The 24,688-nt window shown below is 41.5% G+C and overlaps 1 protein-coding gene across 1 annotated transcript in view; it reads right to left on the bottom strand.

Annotated features, from left to right (window-relative positions):
- ELP3 (elongator acetyltransferase complex subunit 3) overlaps nucleotides 1–24,688 on the bottom strand; it is a 123,335-nt gene that overhangs the window by 68,384 nt on the left and 30,263 nt on the right. The window contains exons 8-9 of the mRNA XM_043486687.1: nucleotides 6,529–6,690; nucleotides 2,187–2,313 (exon numbers count right to left, since the gene is read on the bottom strand). Of these exons, the coding sequence (XP_043342622.1) occupies nucleotides 2,187–2,313; nucleotides 6,529–6,690 (289 nt within the window). The remainder of the gene's footprint in view (nucleotides 1–2,186; nucleotides 2,314–6,528; nucleotides 6,691–24,688) is intronic.

Genomic DNA, 24,688 nt, shown 5'->3' with positions numbered 1-24,688 from the left:
TTATGTATTTCATTGTTTGACTATACCACAACTTATTTATGTATTTGACTTTAATGGACACCTGGGGTGTTTTCAATCTGATGACACTACCCTCAGAAATCTGTGACTGTGTTTTGGTAAATACATGTGCACATTTCCGCTGGGTAAACGTGAGGAAGTAGAATCGCTGGGTCATGGAGTATGTGCATGTTTGCTTTTCGTAGATGCTATCAAACAGCTTTCTAATCTGATGTACCAATCTATATTCCCACTAACAGAGAATGAGAGTTCCAGTTGTTTCACACTCTTATCAACACTTGATATTATCTTTTATCATTTTCACTACTCTGATGAGTAAACAGTAGCCATGCATTATAGTTTTAAATTTCATTTCTTTGAAGATAAATGACTTAGAAAACTTTTGAACAGTTATTGAGTAGCTGAACATCTTATTTGTGAAGTGCTTGTTCAAGTTTTTTTTGCCCATTCTATTAGGGTGTCTATCTTTTTTAAAAAATTGATTTGTAAAAATACTTACGATAATCTATAGATTGATTTTTCAGAGGATTTTTTTTCTCGAGAGAAATCTGATTTCTCATTTTAGCTCTATTGTGTTATTCATTTGCTGGGATGCAGTTAGAAAAGGCATACGGTCTACCCATATTCCCTGTGGCTTTCTTTGAAAAGATTGTAAACAAGAAGATAAATCTGTTTACTTGGAGGGCTGTCTTTGCAATGTTATTTCTGAACCATTCTTTATTTTGAAGACACCAAGAAAATAAATTGTGAGACTCAGTTACTTGCTATTACTTTACATATTTTTTCCCCCAAGAGTACTTAAAGTTATGAACTCTGGCAGTACCACTGGCCTGCCCAGAAGCTGTGCTGAAAAGAAATGTGTGTTTCAGGTGCCTTTTAGGCTTATAGTCTGAGTACCCTGCTAATACTACTGAGAGGAAGATACAACTCAAAATCTATTACATGGTCAATATAAGGGAATTTGTAACATCTGTGAACATCTGTGAATTAATGCTGTCTTATAAAATAGACCTTTAGTTGTATTTCATTTGCTTGGAAATAATAAAAATAAACTTTCTGAAAGGAAATAAAGAACATCATGATAAATTCCAGTGTTCTAATAACAGAGCATAAAAGTCTTTTTGTTGATCAAATAACTTGATAAACATTTTCATCCTCTTCTCTAAAAGGATATCCCTAAGCCACTTTCCTATTTGAGAATCTGAAGGAAGAAAGCGTTTTGACCAATCTCATTTCCCAAGACCAAGCTAACATGGATCAAGCTAACATGTGATAGAGTAAAAACAAACAGGATTTCCCTGGGGGTACAGTGGATAAGAATCCGCCTGCCAATGCAGGGGACACGGGTTTGATCCCTGGTCAGAGAAGATTTCACATACTACAGGCAACTAGAGACTGGGCACCTCAACTACTGAGCCCAAGCTCTAGAGCCTGAGATGCAACTACTGAAGCCTACAGAGGCCGAGCCCCACAGCACGAGAGGCTATCACAGTGACAGCCCGCGCATCACAATGAGAGGAGCCCCTCCGCGCCACAACTAGAGAAAGGCCGAGTGCAGCGATGAACGCCCAGCGCAACAAGAATAAACTAATAATTTTTTTTAAGACGCAAACCAAGCCCAGAGTTAGGTATTAAAACTCAAAGAACAGAAAGGCGAGAAGAAAACAGAATAGTTTCTTTCACTGTTTAAGGAAATCCTGAAAGAGAAAGGCAGTTCTAAGCTTAGAAGCATCTTAAGAAATCACTAAATAAATAAGTAAGCAGGAAAGCTTTGACAACAGAAACAAAAGTAAAAGACCAAGAATAGTGTGGGGAATATTTTTAACAAATTGCCTAGAAAGTTCATATAATTAACATTAAATATAATTAACATTCATATAATTATGAATGAATTAACATTCATATAATTAACATTAAAAATATTCATATCCAGTGGAGTAATCAGAGAACAAAACCACATAATTCCCGAAAGATGGAAGAATTATACTTATTGGATACATGTATACATATGGCTGAGTCCCTCTGCTATCCACCTGAAACTATCTCAGCATTGTTAATTAGCTATACTCCAACACAAAATAAAAAGTTAAAAAAAAAGAAGAAAAGCAGAGAGGGTAGAAGCGGCATGCAGAGGCTTCTCAAGCAGCTTGGTTTGGGTTAACACTTACTATAAACTGTTCAATGTCTCTCTCCAGTCCCACGTTCGGCAGATCAGGCATCATATGAGCCACCACTTTGAAGCCAGAATCTTTGGCCAGGTGGAAGGACTCGCACACTGCCTTCACAGTGTGGCCCCTGAGGAAAGAAAATTCACTACCTGTTACACAAATAAACAGGCAAGAAGGTCAGCAGCAGCAACAGGGGGAAACAAAGTCTGACACAGGTAACAGCAGCTCTGGAATGAAGAATATGGCTGGGGAAAAGGAAATCTTAGAAAGTCATCTTTACATCTCTGCTTCTAAGAAGGCCTGGAGAAAAATAATTTTACTTCTGAGATATTTCTCAGAAATTCCCTTATGCACCTCCTCCAAGTTCTGACAGCAAGTGACTGAGGTCACAAGAATTAATATAGTGGTGGTTTAGTCGCTTAGCTGTGTCCTACTCTTGTAACCCCACAGACTATAGCTCACTAGGCTCCTCTATCCGAAGGGATTCTCCAGGTAAGAATACTGGAGTGGGTTGCCATTTCCTTCTCCAGAGGATCTTCCCAATCCAGGGATCAAACCTGGTTCTTCTGCATTGCAGGTGGATTCTTCATTGACTGAGCCACCAGGGAAGAAGAATTAATATATACTAAAATTACCTGGTTTAGCATTATGGGCCAAAATAAGTCTGCTAATACAAATACTTAGGTTAAAAACAAGAATAGTGAGATCAGAGCCTTACAGGAGCATCATCTTGCTATGCCCTTTCTTTTAAAAATATTTATTACAAATAGTTTCATTGGGAGAAAGAAAGGGAGGAAGGGAAAGGGGGGCAGAAAGAGACAGATTCATCAATATGCAAAGTACATTTCACTCTGGTGGGCTTGCAGGTCCTTAAAAAAGTATTAGTCAGAAGAAAGAATAATTGAGTGATAAGGTAGAAGCATTTGGGGCCTGTTGGATAAGTCAGTTTACCATTCTAGCGCTACATTCAAGACGCAAGCCCTATTCATAGTTTGGGGCTATTAAAAACTGAAGCCCACAGGGCTCTCACCAGAAAGACCTTCCCATTCACCACCAAAAACTCCTAGAAACTGTGGACCCCAGCCCACTCTCTGAAGGTTCCTATTCATTTCCAAGGCTTCAATCTCTGATCTCTTGCTAACAACTTCTCAATTTCCATGGCTGGGTCAGGCCGCTCTTCTGACACCAAGCCCAAATACCCAATACTCTACTGCTGCACTGTACAATGCTGTAGTCACGAGGCGCACATGGTTATTCAAGTTCATCTTGAAACTGATCCAAATCAATAATTCAGTTCCTTGGCTGTGCTATCACAGTGGACAATGTGGGTTCCGAACATTTCAGTCACTGTGCAATGTTCTGCTGGACAGCCCGGCTCTAAAGCAAGCCTTCCACTGGTTGTTCCACCAGTATGTAAGGGTCTAAAGCCTAGTTTTCCACAATGAAACTCATCTTGCCTCCCAGCCTCTCTCCTTCCCATTCTGTCTCACCCTCATTCCCATTCGGTCACCATACACTGCTTCTCAGGATATCACCTCCTGCCCGAATTACTGCAACAGCCTCTGCACTGGGCTTCCTTCCATCGTCTTAGTCCACCCTCACGCTGTGATTCCTGAAAAGTGATGTTTCTAAAATGCGGATATGGGGACTTCCCTGGGGTCCAGTGGTTTAAGACTTCCAGTTTCCTCTGCAGGGGGCAGGGGTTTGATCCCTGATAGGGGAACTTAAGATCCCATATGCCATGTGGTGTGACAATCAATAAATCAATCAATAAAATGCAGATATGCCTTGAACACAACTTAGCTGGCCTTGGATTAAAGTCTAAGCCCACTGGGCCAACTTCTAAGGCTCTTGTCCCTCTGCTGACCCTTTCAGCCTCACCTCTGACCAGGCTCCCACCTCATGCTCCACCAAACCAAGTCACTCCAAAATCCCTAAACGTGCCATGATGTGCTTCCGCTCTCAGGAGCTTGCTTGTACTTTTCTTTCAGCCTGAAGCAGTCTTCCTCTTCCCCACCTGACTAACTCAGACTCTTCCTGTGAGTCTCGGCTTCCACGTCATTTTCTTCAGGAAGCTTCTCTGATCTCCGAGAGACTCCATCCCCAAGGCACCCCTCCAGCACGTCCTTGCTTATTACTGCAGCAGTCCTACCAGCGTTTCCAGCTCAAGCCTTCCCCAACAAGACTGCATCCTATTCACGTTGATCCTTCTCAAGCCTGACATCCATCAGATTCTTCCTGTGGACAAAAACATTTTGGAGATCTCTATTACCTTAAAGGGGCTTCCCTGGTGGCTCAGTGGTAAAGAATCTAGCTGCCAATGAAGGAGCCGTGGGTTCGATTCCTGGGTTGGGCAGATTCCCTGGAGAGTGAAATGGCAAACCACTCCAGTATTCTTGCCTGAGAAATTTCATGGACAGAGAAGCTTGTAGGGGCTACAGTCTATGGGGTCGCAAAGAGTCGGATATGACATATCGACTAACTAACAAGAACAAATTACCTTAAGGGAAGCATCCGCCTTCCTTAGCCTGGAACTCTTCTTGGTTGTTTCTAAGATGCTGACCCATGTGTTTCCCTGATTTCCCTTTAGTTCCTTCTCCAATCACAACCCTCCATCATGTCTGTCTAGCCCCTATTAAAGTGAAGTAGCCTTTAAGGTCCAACTCAACACACACCTACTCCTGAAACCTGTTTTTATTTCTGGATGGAAAAGAACTTCATATTGCCTCTATCAGCTCTTACTCCTTCCTTCCTTAGACTCTCAAATTTCTCAAAGTTTATACCCATCATCTCACCAGCCGTTCTTTCACTACCCTGCCAGTTGGCATTTGCTTCATAAAAACTAATCTGTTAGATCTCACCTGGGCTTATTTGTTTATGACCTGATCGACCGTGCTGGGTCTCAGTTGTGGCACAGACAATCTTCGCTGCGGTGCGTGGGCTCCAGGGCATGTGGGCTCTATAGTTTGCGGTGCGCTGGCTCTCGAGTTGAGGCACACGTGGGTGCCCACGTGTGGGTGCAAGGGTTGAGGTGCACGGGCTCAGTAATTGTGGCACACAGGTTTGGTTACCCCGCAGCATGTGGGGTCTTAGTTAACGATGACCATCACCCAGCAATCGAACCTGTGTCCCCCACATTGACAGGTGAATTCTGAACCACTGGACCACTAGGGAAGTCCCCCTGTTAGTTAACGATGACCATCACCCAGCAATCAAACCTGTGTCCCCCACACTGACAGGTGAATTCTGAACCACTGGACCACTAGGGAAATCCCTCTGGCTTCCTTCTTGTTCAAACCCTTTTCTCTGTTCTATTCTCCTTGCCTTCTCTCCTGCTTTAAACCACTGAGTTTGAACCCTGCCTTTGAAAATGAAAGAGGAGAGTGAAAAAGTTGGCTTAAAGCTTAACATTCAGAAAACTAAGATCATGGCATCTGGTCCCATTACCTCATGGGAAATAGACGGAGAGACAGTGGAAACAGTGTCAGACTTTATTTTTTTGGGCTTCAAAATCACTGCAGATGGTGACTGCAGCCATGAAATTAAAAGACACTTTCTCTTTGGAAGGAAAATTACGACCAACCTAGACAGCATATTAAAAAGCAGAGACATTACTTTGCCAACAAAGGTCCGTCTGGTCAAGGCTATGGTTTTTCCAGTGGTCATGTATGGATGTGAGAGTTGGACTATAAAGAAAGCTGAGTGCCAAAGAATTGATGCTTTTGAACTATGGTGTTGGAGAAGACTCTTGAGCATCCCTTGGACTGCAAGGAGATCCAACCAGTCTATCCTAAAGGAGATAAGTCCTGGGTGTTCACTGGAAGGACTGATGCTGAAGCTGAAACTCCAATACTTTGGTCACCTTATGCGAAGAGTTGACTCATTGGAAAAGACCCTGATGCTGGGAGGGATTGGGGGCAGGAGGAGAAGGGGACAACAGAGGATGAGATGGCTGGATGGCATCACCGACTCGATAGGCATGAGTCTGAGTAAACTCCGGGAGTTTGTGACGGATAGGGAGGCCTGGCGTGCTGTGATTCATGGGGTCACAAAGAGTCGGACATGACTGAGCGACTGAACTGACTGACTGACTGACTTGCTTTCTGTACAGGAAAGGCCATTTATGAATAGGAAGAGAGATGATAATGATGTTTACAGGCTACTGGAAAAGAGTCAGCACAGAAAGACTGAAAGTCAAGGAAGGAGGAGATGGGGTTCAGAGCACGGACAGAAACATGAATAGGAGGAACACCTAGACCCCTCCCTCTCAGATGGGTAGGAGCATCGATCTGTCTGGTGGGGGAAGAGGAAGGCTTGTGCAAGATCACCTGCACCATCTTACCGGTTGGTATCTCTGGCCACATCCTCATAAACACTCTGCACCCCAATCTCCAGCCTTGTGCAGCCGTAGGTCAACATGTCACTGAGATGCCGCTTCATGCAGTAATCTGGTCTGGTCTCAATAGTAATTCCGATGCACTTTGTGAGGCTTCTCTCAGAATATCTATAGAGCAAATAGAAAAGTAAATAGCCTGCCAAAGCTTTAGGACATTGGCGCTCATTTGAAGGATGTCTTCCCCTTGTCCTCCCGGATCTAACTCATTGGTTGAGAGCACCAGCTCTCGGGTCAGACTGAGTTCAAATCCTGGTTCTGCTACTTCTTAACTATGCCACCAAGAACATGATTAACCTCCTTGTACTTCAGTTTCATCATCGGCAAAATGAGGATAATAGCAGCTATGCCTCATGGGACAGACGTGCCTGAGTGGGCACACAGTGTACGGTTATCGTCATCACCATCACCATTATGTTCCTGCAGCGTGCGGCAGCTATAATCGCCTTGAAAAGCAGGGATTTCAACTGTGAAAACCCTAATTTTCAGTTCCTAGCAATGATTTTTCATGTAAGTGAAAACCATCTGCATCATTTATTTCCTACTCCATGTTTTAGAGTCATGTTAAATGAAGGAAAACAAAAGAAGGGGAGGGAAGGGTATGCATAATGATCACAGGAGTAATTCAGGTGAAATGTTTTCCGCCCCCCCCCCCCCCCCCACGTCTTCCTGTCAAGCCTATGACTCTCAGCAATGACTTACAAAATTAGGAGTCATTTTTCTCTTTCACTAAAACCAGGTATCAGAGTGGTGAGTACCACTTGAGATTCAAGCTATTTTGAGTTAATAGCCTTAATGCTGGCCAGAAACCCAGAAAAATGAACATGACTCCCCAAGGGGAATGCTGATGTGAGGGAATAGGAAACTCTTACTGACAAAGGCCACTGTGGCCAGCACTGCGCTGAACACGCCACACACAGTGAATGCTCTCATCAGCTCTGTGAAGTGCGTTTTATTATCCCCATTTTGCAGATTCAGAAACTGAAGCTCCTAACGTGATCAAATATTGGGTTGGCCTAAAAATTTGTCTCTGTTTTTCCATGACAGCTTATGGAAAAACTTTGGCCAACCCAATGCTTTGTCCAGGGCTTCCCTGGCGGTTCAGATGGTAAAGAATCTGCCTGCAATGTGGGAGATCTGGGTTTGACCCCTGGGTTGGGAAGATACCCTGGAGGAGGGAATGGCTACCCACTGCAGTATTCTTGCCTGGAGAATCCCATGGACAGAGGAGCCTCATGGGCTACAGTCCATTGGGTTGCACAGGGTTGGAGACGACTGAGCAATTAACACCTCACTTCGCACTTTGTCTAAGAGTACAGCGCTCATAAAATCTAAGTCAGGACTTGAAGGTAGGATTTTGACAAGGCCAAAAATCCTTGTTCTGCTTCACTTTATCACACTGCTTGGACAATTCAGCATGGGATATCAGATCTGTCTCCTCTTCAACTTCTGGGCTTCCCTTATGGCTCAGATGGTAAAGAATCTGCCTGCAATGAGGGAGACCTGGGTCCAATTCCTGGGTTGGGAAGATCCCTTGGAGAAGGGAAAGGCAACCCACTCCAGTATTCTGGCCTAGAGAAATCCCATGGACTATATAGTCCATGGGGCCGCACAGAGTTGGACACAGGTGAAAGTGAGTGACTTTCACTTCACACTTCAACTTCTAGAATGAAGTAATTCTTCCAAATGCCTTTCTACAACTTTCTTAATTTCTTCCGGGAGGGTGAGGGAAGCCTTTATTTGGCACTTCATTTCCTTCTTTCCAAAGAAGTTCATGCGTTTGTCGTGAAAAAGAAAAATCATAAAATTCCCACAGTTCTGTAACTACTGTTCTCTTTTAAATTCATTCATTCATCACTGTCAATAAAATGAACTTATCTAATAATAATTATTAAGGTGGTTAAGAATCACTGAACTGAAGAATTGACTCAAGTCTTTCACACTATGACTGTATTCCTAAGGTTTTATATAGGATTACCAGAGGCAGCAAGAACTAAAGGTAAACAACTAGTCCACAGTTACTAAACAACGAATCGTAAGACAAAAAAGGGCACAGATCTTATCAAATCTTGCTTCTGACTTCTCTGAGACAATCGGACCAGAAAGTCAGAGGCCTCTCTAATAAGTGAGTCTTAAGGCATGCAGGGACAGAAGCAGACACTGCCACAGGGTACACGTAACTCACACTCAAACATCAGTTATCGTGTTTGGAGAAAACCATTATTTTTAAAAATTGAAACACTAATGTATTATGGAGAAAGCATACTGCATGAAGGCTGACTGAAAAAACCCATGAAGCAGAAAACTCTAAATGAATATATTTCACAAAGTAAGTGAGGACATCTTACAGTCAGACATTCCAAAATTGTACCCCTCTATTAACTGATATTTTTCACAAAACCCACAATATTCCAAGAAGGATGCCATTAAGTTAGCAAGCTTGGCAGCCCAATAGTACCTTGCGTTCCTGGGACAACGAGAGGACAGGCAACTGCACAGATGGAATATGTCTACAGGAAAGAACTAAATCCACAGAACCTCTGCTGCGTGGATCCTCAAAGGCCCAAGCAAGACTGATAGAGAAGGCTGCTGCGAGGATGATAAGGTCTCTTCAGAAGTAATTAGAATATAGCCTAGGACACAGAGGCAAACCTTATCCTCAAACAAAAATTTACCGCCAAGTCTTTCCTCTGGGGGGATTATGTCAATACCTTTGGCAGCAGCAGAAATGAAGGGATAAGAAGTAACCTGCTTTTAAAAGCCAATATTTTGTGTCAGTTTCTGCTGTACAACAACATGAGTCAGCCGCACGTACACACAAATCTCCCTCTCGAGCATCCCTCTCCTCCCCCATCTCACCCCTCTGGGTCCTCAGAGCGCCGAGCTGAGCTCCCTGTGAGACCCAGCAGCTTCCCACCAGCTGTCTGCATCACATGGCAGCGCACATCCTTCAGTCCCAGTCTCCAGTTCATCCCACTCCCTTCCCCACGCCCACATCTGTTCCCCATGTCCACATCTCTATGCCTGCCCTGCAAATAGGTTCATCTATACCATTTTTCTCGAGTCCACATACATGTGTTAATACATAAATATGTGCACAAAGGCAGTCAACTAATCTAAGCAAAATACCTGAGCTGGCATTTTATGGCAGATCTAACCCCCCATATCGTTTCAACAGCCATCCAAGAGTACAGCTCTTCTTTACTACCAAGTAAACTGCCATGCCTTTGGGGAGCAGGGAGAGGCAGTGGACTTCTTAAGTTCTTGGGCAATTAGGAAATACCAAATTTTCCAACCCTGACTACAAGCTTCTAAGAGACAAAGTCAGAACTCTGGTTTTCCGATTCCAACTCCACTTCTCTTTCTGTGACGTTACAGGGTCATCTAAATAAGCCTAAACTCCACCTTCATGGGCCTATGCTGATCTGGCTTCCCAGGTGGTGTGAGTGGTAAAGAACCCACCTGCCAATGCAAGACATGTATGAGACATAGGTTTGATCCCTGGGTTGAAAGAGCCCCTGGAGGTGGGCATGGCAACCCACTCCAGTATTCTTTCCTAGAGAATCCCATGGACAGAGGAGCCTGGCAGGCTAGACCATAGGGTCACAAAGAGTCTGACACGATTGAGGCAATTTAGCATGCTCGCACACTTCTTTGCATGCTGTAGGCGCAACATCAACTAGAAAATATGCTAATGTTCTCTGTGAAGCTAACTTAAGCCAACAACTTATGCTGATTGCACTTTTTTAAAAAAATGGGAGGTGGTGGTGGGAGGGGAGTGGGACAGAAACCTGGGAACATCAAAGCAAATAAAAACCAGATGCTACCAGCCTTCAAAACAAAGCTCAAAAGCATTTCTCCTGTCATGACCTCTCCCCAGTGCCTCTTGGTAACTCTGTGCTCCCATTCCAAAATACCTTGCCCATACTCTGTGTGGAGTTTGTCCATCTAGACAGGAAGCTCCTGGAAGGCAGTAGGCTCATAAATGTTTAGAGGTAAGGCCTTCAGCACTGAAAACTCTCCTTCAACATAAAAAAGAAAAAATACAAATATGAAGAATGAGTAAATGAATGAGGCAAAGCTAAAGACACATAGCTGAAGGAGGTCTCTCTTAATTCCTATGGCAGCCTCCAGCTAATTTGACTGGTAACCATTCCCCTTTGGGAACAGGTTACTGTTCGCAAACAGTTAACCCTAAAAATTGCTTAACCCTCAACCAGGTAATCTATAGAAAGTAAAGACACAGTAGTCCTTTGTCCCAGGGATGCTCAACAGTCTAGCTGTAGGGATTAAGACACACAGCTAAAACCAAGAACCACTTCAGATCAAAGAGTCAGAAGTGGCAGATGTTGTAACTGGATAGAAACGATTTCTTGGAAAGCATGCTTCTATTTCTGGAAGAAAGTGACCTATAAAAGTGACATCTATTATTACTACTTACTGTCCCCTCACAATAAGGCCCCAACCAGCAGGATGCTGAAGGAAGATGATAAGAAAGGCTCTTTATTATCTTTTGTAAACTGTTTCTGTTTCACTCCAAGAAGGCTGTGGCATAAAAAAACATTTCTGATTGCTATTAATTTCCTGCCATCCTGTCTGAAACCTCTGTCATTAATGAAATTGGATGGGCCTTACTTTCGATTTCCTGTGTAAAATCTCACCAGAGGTTGAGGTCCAAATTCCTGAGAGGTTTATGGACCCTTTCCTACACGGACATCCCTCTTCCCCAAACCCAACCTGCTCAAACCAAACCACAAAGTAGATATTTACGGTATGTAGACGAAATACGAACTTTCATTAGTCACAAGGTACAAAGTCTCTTCTGCATCTACAGTCCCAAAATGAGTAAGTAGAATTTATAAACTTTGGACGGCCAAAGGTTTGTTTGACTTGCCAAATAACACCTGGGGATATTTGGTGTAATCCCTCAGTGCTGGGCTTGGTCACTCAGTCCTATCTGACTCTTTGTGACCCCCTGGGCTGTAGCCCGCCAGGCTCCTCTGTCTATGGGATTCTCCAGGCAAGAATACCGGAGTGTGTTCCTTCTCCAGGAGATCTTCTCAACCCAGTGATAGTCTCCTGCACTGCAGGCAGATTCTTTACTGGGGAAGTCCCCCAATTCCTCAGAAGTACCACCGAACACATTCTTTTTTGGGGAGTGAGTATAATCATATCTAGAAAATATCTCAACAGAATTTTACGTCTTGTCTAATGCTGAGCTAATGACAGTCTAGACTGAAGAATGACTGAGTTGGATGTTTGAGGATTTATAAAATAACTTCCTCCTTTTGAGATGGCAGTCAAGTTTGCTTCCTGGATATTGGCAGTTATGTTGGGAGGGTCTAATACATAACAAAAGGTTCCACTCAACACAAACTGAGGTACCAGCGAGAAGCAGAATTTCGATTTTTAAATGAGTACAACCTATGAGAAACTAACCTGGTTAACAGAGCTGAGAGAGTAATCAGGGACCTCTGTTCCCTTATCCTGCTGGCTGACAAGGTTTAAGACACATGAAAAACAACCCGTAACATTTTGGGTTTTGATTCTTCCAACACCCAACAAGAATGCTATTATTTTGTACACCTCAGAATGCTGAAGAACCAACAGCAATATACTATTAACAGAAAATCTAAAAACAATCAGGGCTACCACACATTCTTTCAATGTTGTATTCACATTCAAATTTAAGGACTAGAATGTTATGTATACAGCCCTTCAATTTGAATGTGAATACAACATTGAAAGAATGTGTGATAACCATGATTGCTTTTTTATTTTCTATTAATAGTACATTATACACGTAACATTATGCTTCCCTGGTAGTTCAGTGGTAAAGAATCTGCTTGCTATGCAGGAGATCAGGGTTCGATCCCTGGGTCGGGAGGATCCCCTGGAGGAGGGAATGGCAACCCATTCCAGTATTCTTGCCTGGAGAATTCCATGGACAGAGGAATCTGGTGGGCTACAGTCCATGGGGTCACAAAGAGTTGGATACAACTGAGCGACTAATACACACACACATAACGAAACATTATAGAAAAGCTGCCATTGTCAGAAAGTGACTGTTAGATGAAAGATAACCACTCAACACATCTTTTAGATAAAAACCGCCATTCCAATAGAAATCCTTATGGCACAGAAATCAGTAACTAACTTTAGAGATAATCTAGTCTCACCTTCTCATTAATAATGTAGGGTAACAACAGAAAATAAGCCTGGAACCCATTCTTACTGCACAGTTCTTCCCACTGCACTCACTTAACAATGGTTTCTAAGTATTGGGTTGGCCAAAAAGTTCATTTAGGTTTCTGAACAAACTTTTTGGCCAAGCCAATACCTTCTCTTCTCAAGGCACTGTGCTTGATATAAGAGATCCTCTCTCTTAAGAAGACATTCCGTATTAAAAGACACAGAAAAAAATGCATTATATGAAATTAGGCAATAATAGTATTCAGTGACCACAACTCTTGGCTACTAAAAACCAAAGTGAAGGAGTAACTAAATTTGTAGTTGCAAATTCAATTGTAGCAAATGTGAACAGATTAAATATTCCAATTAAAGGCAGACAATGTCAAAATGGATTAAAGAAACAAGACCCAACTACCGCAGACTGTTATCTGTAAGAAACACATTTTCAATACAGGGACACATACAGGTGCAAAGTAAATGGATAGAAACAGGTAATACATAGAGGAGACAGTACGTATGTAACAGCTGTAATGGGAAACAACACCAAGAAAAGAGGAGACCTCAAGACCAGAAAGGACTTCTCATAATGATAAAAAAGTAAGTTCATAATCAGAGTTCTATCAAAGTTCATACACCAGGAACACATACCAATCACAAATGTGCATACACCTAGCAGATCTTCAAAATAAATGGAGTAGAAACTAATACAACTAAAGGGACAAACAGATAATTCTTCAATCATAGCTGGAGATTTTACTCTTTTTCTGTCAGCAATTGATAGAACTACATAGGAAAAAAAAAAAAATCCCCAAAGACCATTGAACGACACTATCTACCACCTTGACTTAATTGATATTTATAGAACATTACATCCAAAAACAGCAGAATATACCTTCTTTCAAATACACATAGTATGTTCACCAAGAGAGATCATATATGTTGAGCCACAAATAAGTCTCAATAAAAAAACTTTTAAGAAACTGAAATGGTACAGAATAGACCCTCTCTGACCAAAAGGGAATTAAATCAGAAATCAAGAAAACATGTTTTTGGAAACTTAGAAATTAAACAATCCATTTATATATAATCCACAGGTAAAAATACAATTTCAGGAAACACTGTGAATTGAATAATAATTAAAATAGAACATACTAAAATTTGTGGGATTCAGTCAAAGCAGTGCTTATGGGGAAAACTTAAAGCTTTAAATACTTAAATTAGAAAAGAAAAAAGGTCTATAGGATAGCTAGGTTTCTACACCTTATTTGAGCAAAGCATAAAGAAGAGCAAAGTAAACCCAAAGAAAGTAGAAGACGATATAAGAATAAAAGCAGAAATATATAAAGTAGAGAGCATAAACAAAATCAAAAGTTAATTCTTTGCAAAGAACAACAAAATTGATAAACCATAACTAGACTAATAGAGAAAAAAAAGAAAGAACACAGATTATCTATATCAGGATTGAAGGAGGGATGATCAATAACATCCTACAGACATTAAAAACAAAGTAAGGGAATGTTATGAACAACTTTATACCAAAAAGCTTGACAACTTGGAAATTCCTTGAAAAATACAACTTACGACAATGGACACAGATGAAACATAGTATCTGAACACCCCTTTGTCTATTAAAGGAATGGAGTTAACCATCTAAAGTGTTAGTCACTCAGCTGTGCCCAACTCTTTGGTGCCCCATGGACTGCAGCCCACCAGGTTCCTCTGTCTGTGGGATTTTCCAGGCAAGCATGCTGGAGGGGTTTCCCATTTCCTTCTCCAGGGGATCTTCCTGATCGGAAGGAATCTTCCAATCGGAAGGATCTGATCCTGATCAGAAGGAATCTTCCTGATTGGAAGGATCTTCCCGGATTGAACCTGGGTCTCCTGCACTGCAGGCCGATTCTTTACCAACTGAGCTACCAGGAAAGCCCAGTATCCAATCATCTAAAACCCTCCCATAAAGAAAACTCTAGTCTTGGACAGTTTTACTCATGAATTTCAGCAAACACATAGAAGAAATAATATTCATCTTACATGAAGCCTTTCAGAAAATAAGGAGGAAACGCTTCATCACTTGTTTTATAGGGCTGGCATAACATTGAAGCCAGAATGTAACAAAGAAAAGAAAACATGGAAGGAAGTCACAGAGCACCATCCCCCATGAATAAAATCTTTTACAAAGTATTAGAAAGTTGACTCCAGTGATATGTAGAAAGAAAAATACATTATAACCAAATAGGGTCTATCTTAGGAATGCAAGGTTAGTTTAACATTAAAAAAATCAAAGTAATATATATTATCAGAATGAAAGAGGAAAAGCGTTTTATCATTTAAATAGTCACAGAGAAATCATTAGATACATGAGTTAACAATAAAACTCTGCAAAATTTTTCAATCTGATAAAGATATCTTAAAAAAAAAACTCTCAAGTAACACTGCATTTAATACTGCAGTATTATATGTTTTCCCTATATCATTGGGAGTAAGACAGACTCATTCTCATCACTTTCATTTAGCACTGGACAAAATGTCCAAGCTATTGCAATAAGGAAGAAAAGCATCCACAACCAAAAGGAAAACATTAAAACTCGCTGTATTTGCAGATTACATGACTATTTTTGAAGAAAATTCTAGCATACCTACAAAAACAACTTACAGAACTAAGTAGTGAATTTAGTAAGTTCATATGCTATAAGGTTAATACACAAAAATCAACTGTGTACCTAGATACTAACTGCAAACAATTTGAAAATACAATCAAAAAAATTTCACTTAATATAACATCAACAAGCAAAATACTGGGTTGACTAAAAAGTCTGTCCTGTTTAACCCACATGAACTTTTGGCCAACCCCAAATTTTGAAATAAATTTAACCAAAAGCTTACAAAATCTCCAAACTAAAGACTGCTAAGAGAAATTAAAAACTAGAAGACAGACTATGTCCATAAATTGGAAGGCTCAATATTATTAAATTGTCGATTTTCTCAAAAATTTTCTATACTTTAAACACAATACCAATCCTATCACACTTTTTACTAGAAATTGACAAGCATAAACTTTATACAGAAGGGCAAAGGACCTAAAATATCCAAAGCAATCTTAAAAAACTAGCACTGACTTAGAAGACTTACACTGCTTCAGGATATACCCTAAGACTACAGGAATCAAGGCTATGGTACTGGCGTAGAGACTGAAAACAGATCAACGGAACAGAAGAGAGTCCAGCCCAAAATTTATATAGCCAATGGATTTTTGACAAAACTGCCAATACAATCTATATGGGAAAGGGAAGTTTTAAAAGAAGTAATGTTGAAACAATTAGGTATGTATATAGAAAAAAAGAAATCTCAACTCCTATCAGGCACTACACATAAAACATTAAATCAAGATAGATCATAAGCCTACATATGAAACTAAACATAAAAGTTAAATCTATAACTAGAAAAAAACACAGGAAAATGTCTTCTTGCCTTGTGAGTAGGCAAAGGTTTTTTAAGAGATAATATAAAACAAGCAGTAATTATGAAAGAAAAAAATTGCTAGATATTATATGCAGAGTACACCATGAGAAACACTGGGCTGGAAGAAGCACAAGCTGGACTCAAGATTGCCGAATAAATATCAATAACCTCAGATATGCAGATGACACCACCCTTAAGGCAGAAAGTGAAGAGGAACTAAAAAGCCTCTTGATGAAATTGGAGGAGAGGGAAAAAGTTGGCTTAAAGCTCAACATTCAGAAACTAAGATCATGGCATCTGGTCCCATCACTTCATGGGAAATAGATAGGGAAACAGTGAAAACGGTGTCAGACTTTATTTTGGGGGGCTCCAAAATCACTGCAGATGGTGACTGCAGCCATGAAACTAAAAGACACTTTCTCTTTGGAAGGAAAGTTATGACCAACCTGGATAGCATATTTAAAAGCAGAGACATTACTTTGCCAACAAAGGTCTGTCTAGTCAAGGCTATGATTTTTCCAGTAGTCATGTATGGATGTGAGAGTTGGACTGTGAAGAAAGCTGAGCGCTGAAGAATTGATGCTTTTGAACTGTGGTGTTGAAGAAGACTCTTGAGAGTCCCCTGGACTGCAAGAAGATCCAACCAGTCCATCCTAGAGGAGATCAGTCCTGGGTGTTCACTGGAAGGACTGATGTTGAAGCTGAAACTCCAATACTTTGGCCACCTCATGCGAAGAGTTGACTCATTGGAAAAGACCCTGATGCTGGGAAGGACTGGGGGCAGGAGGAGAAGGGGACCACAGAGGATGAGATGGCTGGATGGCATCACCGACTTGATGGACATGGGTTTGGGTAGACTCCAGGAGTTGGTGATGGACAGGGAGGCCTGGCGTGCTGCGATTCATGGGGTTGCAGAGAGTCAGACACGACTGAGTGACTGAACTGAACTGAACCTTTACCAAAACAAAATACTCTGCTCAAAGATTTTAACATAATGAACAGTCAAGTCACAGACTGAGTTTTCATTCTCTATTTCAAAATAGAGATTGAACAAAGGACTAGAATCCAGGGCATATAAAAAATAAAACATAGGCAAAAGATTTTAACGCACACTTCACAAAGGAAATATACACAGAAAGCATAAGTACATAATAAAGTGCTCAGCATCATTAGTCATCAGGAAAACGCAAATTAAAAGCACAGTGAGATGCCGCTACACACCCACTAGAATGGCTAAACTTGCAAAGACGACACTACCTTACTCTGGTGAGGATGTGGGACAAATGAACACTCATATGTCACCGGTGGGAGTACAAATGATGCAACCACTTTGGGAAAATGTCTGGCAGTTTTGAAACTAAATGTATGATGGTTATTACACCCAAGAGAAATAAATACATATGTTCACAAAAAGACTGCATAAGTATGCTCACTGAAGTTTTATCATGAAAGCTACAAGCTGGAAATAGCCCAGCTATCCATCAACAGAATGGAGAAACAAACTATGGTCTATGCCTACAAAGGAATTCTACCCAGAACTAAAAAGATAATGGCTATTATAAAACTCAACATGGATGAAGCTCAAAATATAACTCTCCAAGAAAAGATGTCTCACACCAAAGAATACGTATTATTTGGTTCCATTTATTTGGTTGGCCAAAATGCCCGTTCGGGTTTTCCAGACCATCTTACTGACTTACTAATCCCGAACTAACTTTTTGGCCAGCTAATACATGAAGTTTAATAGGCAAAATTAATCTATGAGAGGGGAAAACATGAGAACAATGGCCGCCTCTGGGAGGCCAGGTGGGGATTTACAGGGAGGAGGCCGGAGGAAACTTTCTGGGTGGCGATGATGTTCTCTGTCTTAGCAGGGTTTTGTTACACAGGCACACGCATTAGTTAGAACTGATCAAGTACTACCCACAGCATCTGTGCATTTCATTGTATGTAAATTTACTTGAAAAGAAAAGACTACAGTGAACTAGCTAATGATGTGCATGATGATGTCTTTGGGGAACGTGTTCCGAAGCCTGCATCCTGCTTTAAAATGTGTTAACAAACAAATAAATAAATAAATAAAGAGGGACTGATGAATGCATAGAAATGGCTGGTTAGCTAAGTATGTGATGAAGCACATATCATAGAACATAGGTGCTAATTATGTAATGTTTACTGGAAAATTCTTTCCATTTTTCATTTCAAAGAAAATGCTGGGAGAAAAACTAACATCTCCTTATGATGACTAAGACTGTGCTGTGCTGCCGGTGTCAAGTATCCTGGTTACCGTCTGTGAAAGTCTGATTTACCAAGAGAGGTAGAGTGGTCAATATATAAAGTGAGCAGCGGGTGGGAGGTGGGATACTGGAGCCAAAGCCCGGAAAGGCAGGAGGTGGTCACTTTCAGGGCTTCCCAGGTTGCTCTGCTTTCTCTGTTACTCTGCAAATCCATGAAATTATCTTCTGGGCCTCGCACCCAGCGTTACCTAGCACTCTAGTTTTTCCAGGACTCAGGAGGACATAGTTGGGGGCTTTAAACTCACTGATGGACATGATAAAAAAAAAGGAACGGACGGAAATGAATTAAAAATTCCACAGGGAGAAGGTATGACTCACCCACTTCTTGATGGGTAACTCTCCTTTTAAAAGGCATCTTGTGAGAACAGCCAAGGAGCAACAAAGATTGAATGTAAAACTGCTTCTGGGCAAGACTGATTAAAAAGGAATACAACTGTTAAAAGGTTGCTTTGAGTTATTTGGCGACGTGTGCATTTTGGTGAATGGGTGACCCAGGCCCCACTTCTGGTCCTTTTCATTTCCAGGGCAATGATTTTTGAAGGATGAGAGTCACCAGTAATTGACGGTCTCTAGAGACTGCTGCGGTCTTAGTCTAGGTGATAGGAGGGATTATCACTTTGCTTGATTTGATGAGTCTTCACAGAAACCATACCTGCTTCGTCCTTGACTCTCTGTTTCCTCAGCTTTCCAATGTTCCCAGCTGCAGGGAGCGAGCACGCTACTTGCTACTACCCTGCCATAAATGTTAACCAAGTTCACCTTGTCAGGATTTTTCCTTACTTTAACTCTTAATATTTTCAGAAAAAAGCAAAACTTGATTTAGACTCGACACATGATAGAGAAGCAGGAACAAAGTCGAGCTAACAGCAGAACTTGACGTGAATTCGAACAATGGCTATTAACTTTAAATGAGGTTGACTCATTAGTCACAATATGAATAATAACTTTTTAAAATATTTATTTTTTTAATTTGGCTGTGCTGGGTCTTAGCTGCAGCACGTGGGATCCAGTTCCTTGACTAGGGATCGAACCTGGGCCACCTGCATTTGGAGTGTGGCGTCTTAGCCAGAGGAGCACCAGGGATGTCCCAGTATGTAACTCAGTACTGTATCTGTGTAGTCGTGTTAGCGTCAACTACTAGGAAAATAAGGATTCCCTGGTGGCTCAGTGGTAAAGAACCCACCTGCCAGTGCAGGAAGACACGGATTCAATCCCTGAGTAGGGAAGATCCCCTGGAGTAGGAAACGGCAGCCCACTCCAGTATTCTTGCCTGGAGAATTCCATGGACAGAGAAGCCTGGTGGGTTACCATCCACAGGGTCGCAAAGGGTTGAACACGACTGAGCACGCATGCACGCAGACTAGGAAAATAACAGGAAAATAAACATGAATACACTACCTTACAGCCACACTAGGTAACCCAAATATTTTTCTTAATTACCATCTATGCAAGAGAACTTAGAACAGAGTAAGATAAAATGTCCATCCAAAAATTTTGCAGGAAATGTCATGTCCTAACACAGCATCTCCGGGCTGCTCTACACTTTGCAAGGATGTCAACATTTGAAAAGTTTTCTGAGCCTCTAGTTCTGTAGTGCCAACCAGACAACTATTTCTTCAAATTACACAAAGCTTCCCTAAAAAACAAATACCAACTCTATTATAGGGAGCTGGCAGTAAAAATTTACCTCCACAAACACAAGACTGCAAATTGGCTTTTTCTAGATTATTTCATAAAAGCACAGAGGCCAGGAGCAAAAAAAGCAAAACATGTCAAGTGTGGGCTGGCAGGACTCAGCATAGCATTTATGGCTGGTTTTATGGCTCCCAGACTGTACTTTTACTACTTCCCGAGAGCCATTCATGATATTTGCTGCAATGAAAACTCAAATCACATATAAATTTTTATCTGAAAGTAAAGTGTTTATTGCCCCCTTGAGGTAAATTAAAGAACAGAAACAAAACAATGCCAGCTCTGGTCTGTCCTTTAGAGAAAGAGGCTTTCTTCTACAAAAGGCTTTTTCTACACACATACCGTGATCTGAAGTTATAGAATAAAAGTTCACTTCACCCCCAAAAAGGACAATTTACACACACCACTAGGCATCAGACCATTTCTGTAAAAATAAAGCTTCACACAAAGAGTATCAGTTTAGTCATTCAGTCGTGTCCGACTCTTTGCCACCCCATGGACTGCAGCATGCCAGGCTACCCTGTCCATCACCAGCTCCCGAAGCCTGTTCAAATTCATGTCCATCGAGTTGGCGATGCCATCCAACCATCTCATCCTCTGTCATCCTCTTCTTGCCTTCAACCTTTCCCAGCATCAGAGTCTATTTCTAAGGAGTCAGTTCTTCACATCAGGTGGCCAAAGTATTGGAGCTTCAGCTTCAGCATCAGTCCTTCCAATGAATATTCGGGACTGATTTCCTTTAGGTTTGACTGATTTGATTTCCCTGCAGTCCAAGGTACTCTCAAGAGTCTCCTCCACCACCACAGGTCAAAAGCCTCAGTTCTCTGGTGCCCATTCTCCTTCATGGTCCAACTCGTGCATCCATACACAACTACTGGAAAACCATCGCTTTCATTAGACGGACCTTTGTTGGCAAACTAGTGTCTCTGCTTTTTAATATGCTATCTAGGTTGGTCATAGCTTTTATTCCAAGGAGCAAGTGTCTTAATTTCACGACTGCAGTCACCATCTGCAGTGGTTTTGGAGCCCAAGAAAATAAAGTCTGTCACTGTTTTCATTGTTTCCCCATCTATTTGCCATGAAGTGATAGGACCAGATGCCATGATCTTCATTTTTTGAATGTTGAGTTTTAAGCCAGCTTTTTTCACTCTCCTCTTTCTCTTTCATCAAGAGGATCTTTAGTTCCTCTTCGCCTTCTGCCATAAGGGTGGTGTAAGCTGCATATCTGAAGTTATTGATATTTCTCCCAGCAATCTTGAATCCAGCTTGAGCTTCATCCAGCTTGGCATTTTGCATGATGTACTCTGCATATAAGTTAAATAAGCAGCATGACAATATACAGCCTTGATGTACTCCTTTCCCAATTTGGTACCAGTCCATTGTTCAATGTCTGGTTCTAAATGTTGCTTCTTGACCTGCATGCAGATTTCTCAGGAGGCAGGTCACGTGGTCTGGTCCCATCTCTTTCAGAATTTTCCACAGTTTGTTGTGATCCACACAGTCAAACGCTTTGGCATAGTCAATAAAGCAGAAGTAGACATTTTTCTGGAATGCTCTTGCTTTTTCTATGATCCAACGGATGTTGGCAACTTGATCTCTGGTTCCTCAGCTTGCACATCTGGAAGTTCTTGGTTCACATACTGTTGAAGCCTGGCTTGGAAAATTTTGAGCATTACTTTCCTAGCATGTGAGATGAGTGCAATTGTGCGGCAGTTTGAACATTCTCTGGCATTGCCTTTCTTTGGGATTGGAATGAAAACTGACCTTTTTCAGTCCTGTCGTACTGCTGAGTTTCCCAAATTTGCTGGCCTATTGAATGCAGCACTTTAACAGCATCATCTTTTAGGATTTTAAATATAGCTTAGCTGGAATTCCATCACCTCCACTAGCTTTGTTCATAATGATGCATTCCAGGATGTCTGGCTCTAGGTGAGTGAACACACCATCATGGTTATCTGGGTCATTAAGAACTTTTTTGTATAGTTTTTCTGTGTATTCTTGCACCTCTTCTTAATATCTTCTGCTTCTGTTAGGTCTATACTGTTTCTGTCCTTTATTGTGCCCATCTTTGCATGAAATGTTCCCTGGGTATCTCTAATTTCCCTGAAGAGATCTCCAGTGTTTTCCATTCTATTGTTTCCCTCTATCTCTTTGCATTGCAAAATTTTAAAGTTTCAGTTGATAGAATGTCGAATTGACTGTATCCTAAAAATACATTATATACATTTTCAGCTGGCCTAGCTAGCTCACATGACCCAGGGGACCCAAAAAACAGACTAAAAATCTCTGCAACAAACTTTCATGGAGGGGGGTGGAGGGATGGAACAAATCTAAGATATTTATGATTCAAACTCAGTTAATGCACAAGGTCTGCAACAGGAGAACAGCTGCACTGAGAAAAGAATATATAGCACATAAGCATGGGGAGAAAAAAAGTGATGGTCTGAATAGATGATCTGATCCTAAGAGGGAATTCTCAGAGTTCAATGGATTTTTAGGCAGTAATCCTCTGAGGTACCGTTGTCATCCTAACGTCATGGGGCTTTGAACTAATTAAGGCTGTTTTTCCTCTAATTGCGTTTTATTCTAAGCTGTCATCTGTTTGTCAGTATTATTAGGAAGAAGGCGTTGGATTACATCATGACTCCCTCAAAAGTTTGAAAGACTTCAGCGTTTTACTCAGTATGACTCATATTCATGAATGATCAAGGTTCTGAATGAGCAGTAAAAATAAGGTCCCATCTCATCCTGCTACTCGAGGCCCTGCAGGATGGAGATCAGGCTTGCCTGCTGTTTTTCAAAGTTGATTCATGGACACAGAATTAACCCATAGCCTCCTCTGGTGGCCATCACACAAAGTAGGCTGCTCACACCCACTCTCCCAGACGCTCAGCACTCCACCCAGGCATCTCAAACTGATGCTGAATCTGAGGTTCTAGCTTCATCACAAAAGAATTCTGAAATGAAGTGATAGGTAAGAAGTGAATCTGGTCCCATCACTTCATGCAAACAGATGGGGAAACAATGGAAACAGTGACAGACTTTATTTTCTTGGGCTCCAAAATCACTGCAGATGGTGACTGCAGCCATGAAATTAAAAGACGCTTGCTCCTTGGAAGAAAAGCCATGACAAACCTAGACAGTGTATTAAAAGGCAGAGATATCACTTTGCTGATAAAGGTCCATCTAGTCAAAGCTATGGCTTTTCCAGTAGTCATGTATGGATGAGAGAGTTGGACCATAAAGAAGGCTGAGCGCCAAAGAATTGATGTTTTTGAACTGCGGTGTTGGAGAAGACTCTTGAGAGTCCCTTGGACTGCAGAGAGATCAAACCAGTCAATTCTAAAGGAAATCAGCCCTGAATATTCATAGGAAGGACTGATGCTGAAGCTGAAACTCCAATACTTTGGTCACCTGATACAAAGAGCCAACTCACTGAAAAAGACCCTGATGCTGTGAAAGATTGAGGGTAGGAGGAGAAGGAGGTGGCAGAAGATGAGATGGTTGGATTGCATCACCTACTCAATGGATATGAGTTTTAGCAAACTCTGAGAGATAGTGAAGGACAGGGAATCCCGTGTGCTGCAGTCCATGGGATAGCAGAGTTGGACATGACTGAGTGACTGAACAATAACTATGACAAGTGGGAGAATTATTCTAATTATTTTGGGGAAGGGGCAGAGATTTCCAGCAATCACCATCCACTTTTTGACCTCTTTGGTTAGCCTTAGAACTGTTATGGTGCTGGTGGGTGTGCTATTTAGCATGCTAATGTATTACAATGAGTGTATGATAAGGCTCAATGTCTTCTAGAAGCTAACTGTTCCACCATCTTGGTTCCAACCAGTCTGTCATGTCTCATGGCCATATCATGGGTTTCCCAGGTGGCTTAATGGTGAAGAATTTGCCTGCCAATGTAGAAGATGCAAGAGACCTGGGTTTGATCCTTGGGTCAGGAAGATCCCCTAGAGAAGGAAATGGAAACCCACTCCAGTCTTCTTGCCTGGGAAATTTCACCAGCAGAGGAGTTGGGTGGGCTACAGTCCATGGGTTCGCAAAGAATTGGACCTGACAGAGCACAGAGGCACACACATGCCCATTTCATTCTTTTAAAGGTTGTGTCCTGCCCACTTCCCTCTTATTTCAAAACTACCCTGGAGATTTATCTAAACTTATGAAAAAGTCTCTCTACTCTTTTCATTTTTACCAACCCAAAGGGCAGTAGACATTAAGGGCACTGAAGTAGGGTGAACACAGCACCCTGTCCCCCATTCCAAGAGGCACCCCTACGTGGTCAATAGTTGTCAACATCTGGCCAACAGACGATCATTCAAAATTCATTCACCAGTTTACTTGTGGCTGCTACATGCCAAGAACCATTTTAATTACAGGATAATGAAAGCATCTTTGAGTTCATTCAAGTCCTACTTATCACCATGCAAAAAACTACGAGGGGCACTGTTTGAACC

This window comes from Cervus canadensis, chromosome 14 (genome assembly GCF_019320065.1).
Source record: "Cervus canadensis isolate Bull #8, Minnesota chromosome 14, ASM1932006v1, whole genome shotgun sequence".
NCBI lineage: Eukaryota > Metazoa > Chordata > Mammalia > Artiodactyla > Cervidae > Cervus > Cervus canadensis.
This window is presented reverse-complemented; position numbering and strand designations above follow the sequence as displayed.